Source organism: Plasmodium inui (genome assembly GCF_000524495.1).
Source record: "Plasmodium inui San Antonio 1 unplaced genomic scaffold supercont1.4, whole genome shotgun sequence".
In the NCBI taxonomy this organism is placed as follows: domain Eukaryota; phylum Apicomplexa; class Aconoidasida; order Haemosporida; family Plasmodiidae; genus Plasmodium; species Plasmodium inui.
This window is the reverse complement of record NW_008481838.1, coordinates 1,264,287-1,272,021: the sequence shown is the minus strand read 5'-3', so window position 1 is coordinate 1,272,021 and position 7,735 is coordinate 1,264,287. Positions and strand designations below refer to the sequence as shown.

At 33.6% G+C, this 7,735-nt stretch overlaps 3 protein-coding genes across 3 annotated transcripts; 2 read left to right on the top strand and 1 right to left on the bottom strand.

The window, feature by feature from the left end:
* Positions 1 to 20: 20 nt before the first annotated feature.
* On the top strand, positions 21 to 3,217 carry C922_01456 (hypothetical protein; the record flags this gene model as incomplete). Its single annotated transcript, XM_008817059.1, has 1 exon — positions 21 to 3,217. A coding segment is annotated over one exon (3,197 nt), but the record flags the coding sequence as incomplete, so codon positions are not given.
* Positions 3,218 to 3,688: 471 nt separating this feature from the next.
* Positions 3,689 to 5,145, bottom strand: C922_01455 (hypothetical protein; the record flags this gene model as incomplete). Its single annotated transcript, XM_008817058.1, has 2 exons — positions 3,689 to 4,898; positions 5,084 to 5,145. The coding sequence occupies 2 exons, from the start codon at positions 5,143 to 5,145 to the stop codon at positions 3,689 to 3,691; spliced, it is 1,272 nt and encodes a 423-aa protein (XP_008815280.1).
* Positions 5,146 to 5,898: 753 nt separating this feature from the next.
* C922_01454 (hypothetical protein) lies at positions 5,899 to 6,540 on the top strand (the record flags this gene model as incomplete). Its single annotated transcript, XM_008817057.1, has 1 exon — positions 5,899 to 6,540. The coding sequence occupies one exon, from the start codon at positions 5,899 to 5,901 to the stop codon at positions 6,538 to 6,540; it is 642 nt and encodes a 213-aa protein (XP_008815279.1).
* Between the last annotated feature and the right edge of the window lie 1,195 nt (positions 6,541 to 7,735).

Sequence of the window (7,735 nt, the reverse complement as noted above, 5' to 3'; positions counted from 1 at the left end):
AGGCTCTTTCAAAAATGTAGACCTGCAGGAATATTTAAAACCAGTGCAATTCGTTAGTGGCGGGTTTCTCAATAACAAAAAGCATGTACCATCAGCAGAACAGGACAGAAATAAATTGAACTCTACCTTCAGTGACCATGATTCAGATGACTTCAACAAGTATGACGTCTTTAAACACTTCACCTTTGATTTCAATTTTGACAAAAAGAAGCAGGAAAATGATTTCATAGAAGGTAATCTAAAAAAGTATAATCTGAAGCAACTCAAAGAAAAGGACAAAAAGTTTTTCGAAATATATGGATTAGGGTTTAAAATTTTAAGGAAAATGGGCTATCAAGATGGCATTGGGAATAAAATAAAAACGAACATTGCTCCTATAGAAGTTCAAAAGAAGCATGTAATCTTTTTAGAAGAAAAGCCACAAGAAAATTCGAATGATTCCAGTTCTGATGTTGATTTATACACACAGGAAAGTTATATTGACATTTTTAATGAACAATTGTATAGCAAAAACTTGTGGAAAAAGAAGCATAAATATAACAACCTCTGGAGCTTTAAGAAGACAAAAAAAAGGGTTACCACGCAGTTAAAATATAACGCCTGCATTAATTCAAATTTTCATTTACACCATGATGGTGATGAATCCGATGACAGACAGGCTAGTAATTTACTAAATCTGCAAAACATGCTCATTGATCATATTAAAAATGTCATGTTCCAGTATTGCGATATCCTAAGAAAACAACAAGAGGTTGAAACTAAATTAAGGAATTACCAAAGTCCTGGTTTTCACAAGGATATTTACAAGTTGCACGTTTTAATTTTAAAAAATGTCTTAACGTATAAATACTTGCTAAATTTGCACACCACGCTAACCTACCCCTCTCTCTTTAACAACGCAACGTTTAATGAATACCTTTTTCGGGTTAAACAACATGAGCTCAAGATAGAGGAAGATGATGGTGACAATCGCGCTGATTATTCTGCTGATCATTGTGCTGATCATTGTGCTGATCATTATGCTGAGCATTATCATGATGATGATGACGATGGACACTCAGAGCGTAATCCTCACGTGTGTAACTCTCCTAAAGGGGGGAGAATCACGAAATTGATAAATATCCAACCCAATCATTTGACTAACCCATTTAACGAAGAAGGGGCAGGTGAAAAGGGAAACGAAACATATTGGGACATCAATTCTCCTAAGTCTCTCACCTTTGAAGAAAAGCTAAACAATTTATTAACAAGTAATTATAAGCTATTATGCCAAAATGAATACTTCAAAATTGCCCCAAGACTAAGCGGTGCTTCTTCACATTACATTGGAACATACAGGACGATGGATAACTTACAACACATCTTCGATTTAATAGACATTAAAAATGTCGAAATTGAAAAGGGAAGGGACCCGTTGCTCTTGAGTGACCTGTACACCTTTTTGTTCTTTATTTACGAAAATTCGCACTTCTTGTATCTGAACATCCGCGTGTCACGGTTTTTCTTGGAGTTCCTTCGCATTTATCTTCACAATAACAATGAACGAATTAAAAAGCAGTTCCTCTATGATTACAAACACGTTGAAGAAATAAGCACGGCAATTGGGGGAAATTCGAAAAATTTCTTAAATTCGGAAGGTTCGAAAAGCTCGGAAAGTTCGGAAAATTCCCAGCATCGCGAAGCGGAAAGCGAAGCAACACAAGATATACCAACCGCAAGAAATCAAAAAGTTCCCACCAGGAAACAGCCCCCACCGGACAGGAACAGCCAAAGCAACCAACCCAAGTTTAACCAAAATGATATAAAATATATAAAATGCTTAAAGAAAATTCTTCTAATCGGAGCAGAGCAAAACCGTATGATGGAATATCGAGAAATTGAAAAAAAATTTGACAACATAATATACTACACCTATGTGTACCCCGTATTGTATAGAAAAAATTTTCCAGAACTTTACAGTCATATAAAACTTCTTAAGGACGCCATCAATATAGAATATTATAAAAATATATTAACGCTTTTTATTGAAAAAAGAATAATGTCCAGTGTCGAAAACATCGAAAATGGCGAAATAGAGGAGCACACTCTACAGGACATACAAAAGAAACTATCCATTCTGTTTGATATTAACAAACAGTTTGACATTGGCTCCACCTTATCCAGATACTACACACATTCTATATGTCCGTATTTGCAAAAATTTGATCTGTCAGAAAATTATATAGAACTCATCAAATTAGCACTTATGGAAAGTATGTACAAAAAGGAAATTTTCGAAACTGTTGTAAAAAGGATAATTTGCGAATTAATTGACATAGATTTTGTGAACGACAATTTTGTGCAACGCCTTCGTAATGTTATCATACTGCACAAGTGCGTGGACGACACAATTGTCTTTCTCATCTTCAAAGTTTATTTTTTTTACAATTTTTCCAAACACGTATGTGATTATCTGAGAGAGCTTAACGCGTCATATGTACAAAAAAATGGACTAAAAAATAGTGAGCACAAAATGGAAGCTCCCTTCGCGCCAGAAAAAGACGCCCAAAGCCAGGAACAAAAGAAGCTAATGCTAACAAATAAAAAAAAAGAAATTTACGAAACCTTTAAAAAGGTGAAAGACGTTTTTGAAAGTAATTTAATGAAAGATAATTCCATAAAAAACATTATGTTCAGCATATTAAACGTGATAAAAACCTACCTATTGCAGGAGAAAATTGTTACCTTCCCCGTTGAAATGGTGCTGGACTTTGACAAAAGTAAAATCTGTTCAGATGATAATCTAAATTACTATTACTTATATAAGGATATAAAAATTCCAGTTCCTCTTTACGCCGTTCCACAAAGAATTAATAAGGTATTTGAAATAAATTACATGCCGAATGTCAGAAAAAATCACATGAGAGATGAATCAAAAAGCAGTTATGTATTTTCTGCGAAAAAATATGTCCAGGTGATGAACAAAATAGAAGATGATGTAAATCAATATAGAAGAAATTCGCAACATGACGAAAATATGAACGTAAAGAATTATATAGAAACATATTGCGTACAAAATGGTATCGTATTTTTGCAAAAAAATGATCGTAAAATAAACGGAAATGTAGTCTATTCGATTAACAATTTTTCCATATATATTAGCAACAATATTATATACCTTTATGGAAATGAAGAATGGAAACCAATCCTGTTACGCGATCTTTTGACAAAATTTTAGCAAAATTTTCATCGCACATTAAAATTGCCCCCAACAAAATTTCCAACATTATTCTCACGCACAAGTGCCTCCTTCTTTCTGGGCAACTGTGATCTGTTTTTCTCCTTTCGCATATTTATTCCCAACCACCACCACAATCGTTTAAGAAGTTTTTTTGTCGCATCCTGTGAGTGTATGCTTGTTGCACTCTTTTCTGTATCTTCCTATTTTTTTTTTTTTTAATTTGTTATATCCCCTCCTTATATTTTTTGAAGAATTCATAAAATTGTGCTCCACCTTTGTGGTAAGAAAAAAGGGAAAAACCTTCCCCACTATACCAGCATGGCGCCCCTACTTCTTTCTATAGGTGCACGTATACATATGCACCAACAAACACGGGAGTGCTTTGTCCAAGCAGTGAATGCCCCACCCCAATTTGGTTCCACTCCATTTGCTTATTTTCTTAACAACAGCCAACATGCTAAATTGCGCTCAATTATGAGGGCGAAAATTGTAGTTTCTTATTTCCTCTTCTAAATTCATGATAGTTCCATGCGCCGCTTCCACTGGAGTGGAGCCACCCGATCTATCATTTTTATCCATATAGGCAAAATTATATGCATAGGATCCGTCAAAGTGTGGGTTATTCTGTATTGCTTCGTCAGATGTGGCATTCTTTTTGGGGCGCTTACTCAACTTTTGGGAGTCATTTTTATGTGTGTTATTTATTGGGGTTGAGTACACCTCATATTTATTATTTTTCTTAACAAAAATGTTATTCTTTTTGTTTTTTGGCACATCACTTGCACTAATATTATCTTTAACAGATAAATTACTAAGGCTATTACTTCGAGAAAACTCATCATTATTAAAATATTTCCGTTTTTTCTTTTTTTCCTTCTTCCTATTGTCTACTTTTTCTTTATATTTACACTCGCGCAACCTGTTGTACTTCCGACTTTCATTAGTATCGACAAAATCGTTACACTCTATGTCGCAGTCATTTTGGTCATAAGAGACATCATATTCTTTCCATTGGTATGTATAATCGTATTCAGCCCGGTAGGGCATATATGCGGAATTTTTACTTTTTTGGTATAAAACATTCTTGCTGAATTCCGTTAAAGACCTGCTCAAAATCTTTTTATGATACAGATCACACTGCTCATTTGGAACAACCGGATTATTTTCTGCTAATTTATTGCGCTTCTTATTTAATTCACCATTGTCACAAGAGCTGTTAAGAATATTCTTTTTCCTTGTTCTTCTTTTATAGCATATTTCCTGGCTATATTTTTTCTTCTCCTCTTTAACTTCGGGCTTTTCCCTTGGTACACATAGACTTCTGTACTTCGCATTAATTTTTTGCCTCTTCACATTGGCGTTATTGGAATATATGTTGTTGTGAATTATTTTATACTTGTTAAAATTGTAAACGCTACCAGACTCCTCGGAATGGCTACACGAGTCCGAAGAGGAATCTTTACAGATAGGATGCTCATCAAATTCTATGTCATTGTTCCACTCCTTAATTTTCATTACATCATGTATATTTTCATAAATGGCCTTCTTATTAACAGTAATAATATGATCTTCACCATGTATATCTTTACAATGGCCATTCATTTGGAGTGGGCATTTATACATGTTCCTTAAGTCGCTCATGTATTTTATGAAGTCGTACCAGTCTTCTTTGATGACTCTGAAAAGGAGCATAAATAAGAACAAATTATATTGAAGAGTAACAGCCGGCGCCAAAGTAAGGCGGGGGTTTACTTATTCGTAGGATAAGCAAAGTGGTAATGCGGGATGGTTGAAACGCAACATAGGAGAAGCGCAACATAGCGGAGGTGCTTCGTGGCCGATCTGCTGATTCTTCCTTCTTACTTAAACTTGGATATCAAGTCGGGGGGCTTCTTCTTAAATCTATAGGACTTCACTTCACTCATTTTTTCTCCCACTCGCATTAGTTATAGGATGAATAAAGCGTGTGTACGTTTCACTTGGCGCGAGTCCCCTATTAATCTTTCTAATACACAGTAAGTTCCGCAGAAAAGAAAACTCACTCCTCATGGAAAAGCAGCGGCACAATTATCACATATGTAATGAGTTATCTCAATTCTCTTATGCTTAAATGAGTAAAAATTTCCGCGCAGTTAATGTGTAACAGAAATGTACTCCTGTAGTGTAACTATCCTACCAGAAATGTGCACATGCAACGGTATATATATGTATTTATGCGGATTCGTATGCAAGCGCAGCTTCTCAAGTTTACGCTAGGAAAAAAAATTGAAAAAGAAAAGTAAAAATAATTGATGCAAACGCTAACATATGCAAATCACATTTGACGAAGAAAGAACAAAACGTTTACTTAAATATGCGCTTTGAAAAAAATAGCACAAAGCGCAATTATATATACACTTCACAGTTAAGCATACTGAGAAAAAGTCCAAATTTAAATTTCATTCCTCTAAATAGATTATTTTTATGGCAAAAATTCATTTTTCCACTTAACATAGGTACCCATTTAACTTAAATATTTTCATTCTTAATTCAGCATTATTATAAATGTGATAAATCCCCCACATGAAAAAAATTCCTCTCTTTCAACTTGTGTATATTAACGATAAAAAAAAAACACTGATCATTTTTTTATCACCTGAATATCATAATATACTTTCTCATTTCCCTGCATCCTTCAAATGATAAGGAGGCTATTTTTGCCATACTTTTCCAAAGATAAAGGCCCCCCAAGAATAAGATGCCAAATAAACGGTGTAAAAAGGAAAAGATTTTTCAAAATTGTTGTGGCAAATCAAAAAGATAAGAAAAATGGAAAACACATCGAAGTCTTGGGTACATATGTAAATAAAAATAATATAAGGGAAAAATTAAACACGTATAACATCGGTAACCCGAATAATGATTACTATTATAACAATGTTGAAAATATTAAGGAAATTAGATTAAGATTTAATAGAGTTAAATTTTGGCTAGGAGCAAACTGCAACTTTAGTGATCACATGAAATACGTTTTAAGCTTATGTAAAATAATACCACAGTACCCAGTAAAATATAGCAGAAGGTGCTCGGATAAATATTACTACAAATATAACGAAATTATAAATAAACATAAACTTATACAAGCAGAAAAGATCAATAATTTCCTGAAAACAGATTTAAATATACAATACCTGAATAACTTTGACAAGACAGAAGAGAAACAAAAGGAACAGGATGATTATATATACACCCCTGAAGAACTTACATATCTTAAAAAATTATCAAAAAATAGAAACTTAGACTTTGAGCATACCGACAAAATTAGGAAAATTATTCGGTAAAAGGAGGTACGATCCGGATAACACGCTACATGAGCAGTAGTGTTAATAGAAAGGAAGCCATAATGTACAGGAATAAGACTACGTACAGGCGTGACCTTTCAGTTGCACTCACTTTCTCAATTTTCACAAAACGGATGAAAGGTCGCATAATCGCAGCTCCCTCGCCGTCCCTCATTATAAAGAATTAAATGTTTATTTTGGGAAACATTTTCCCCAAATGGTGGTTGCCCTCAACCCATGCCACAATAATAATTTTCTAATCAACTTAGACACATTTTAAAAATGTGAAAAGTGTTATTTTGCTAGGATTATTCTGTTGAATATTTTCACTTTGTTATTTCTCCCCCTCCTATGCATGTATGTTTCTATAAATATACGTCGTCTTAATTTGTCATTTATTATACAATCACAGAAATACCTACACCTTTGTGAAACTGCAATTTGTCGGTAATGCCTTTTGAATGGAAAAAGTGGAATATAATATGAAAATTATATCCCCTTTTTTTCCATTTGTGTAAACAATATGTGTATGTAATTTCTTTCTTTTTTTTTCCTGTATTTACACACATTTAACGTTTTTTTTTGTTTTTTTTTAATCCAACTTTTCCGAACTTAAAAATTCAGCGCTTCAATGAAGAGTGGACGATTACCAATCGTTGTGCTTTATTATCGCGTTTACCGTTGCTACATTTAAATAAGTAGGTTACTTCTCACATCGTAAATAAAAATAGAATTTTATGAACTCCATTCGGTTATAAATAATTCAAAAAAGGGGGGAAATAAAAATAGGAAAAAATGGCACACGATAAAGTGAATTAATTTGGTTAACTTTGTGATAATTTTTTTTTTTCTTTTCGGAAGTGTGCATTTTGGTGTGTTACAGGTATGAACAGTTCTTCCTAAAAATATGCGACATTTTGTTTTCCAAATGGTTGCTATACCTAACAGTAAATATATGGACAAAACGGTAAATAAAAACATCATGTGAGGAAACATTGTTCTGCTAAATAGACAACTTTGTGTAACAAAGAACTGTGCGACTTTAAATTGTTTTTTAACTTAATTTCCATTTGGCGCATTTTTTTCCTTTTGAAAACAATTTAACAGTCCCTTTTCGCGCTTACCACAATTCGTTGAAAAAACACCCCATGCGTCTGTTACAATTGAAGAATAGCACGTGTGCTGAATAAAAGAC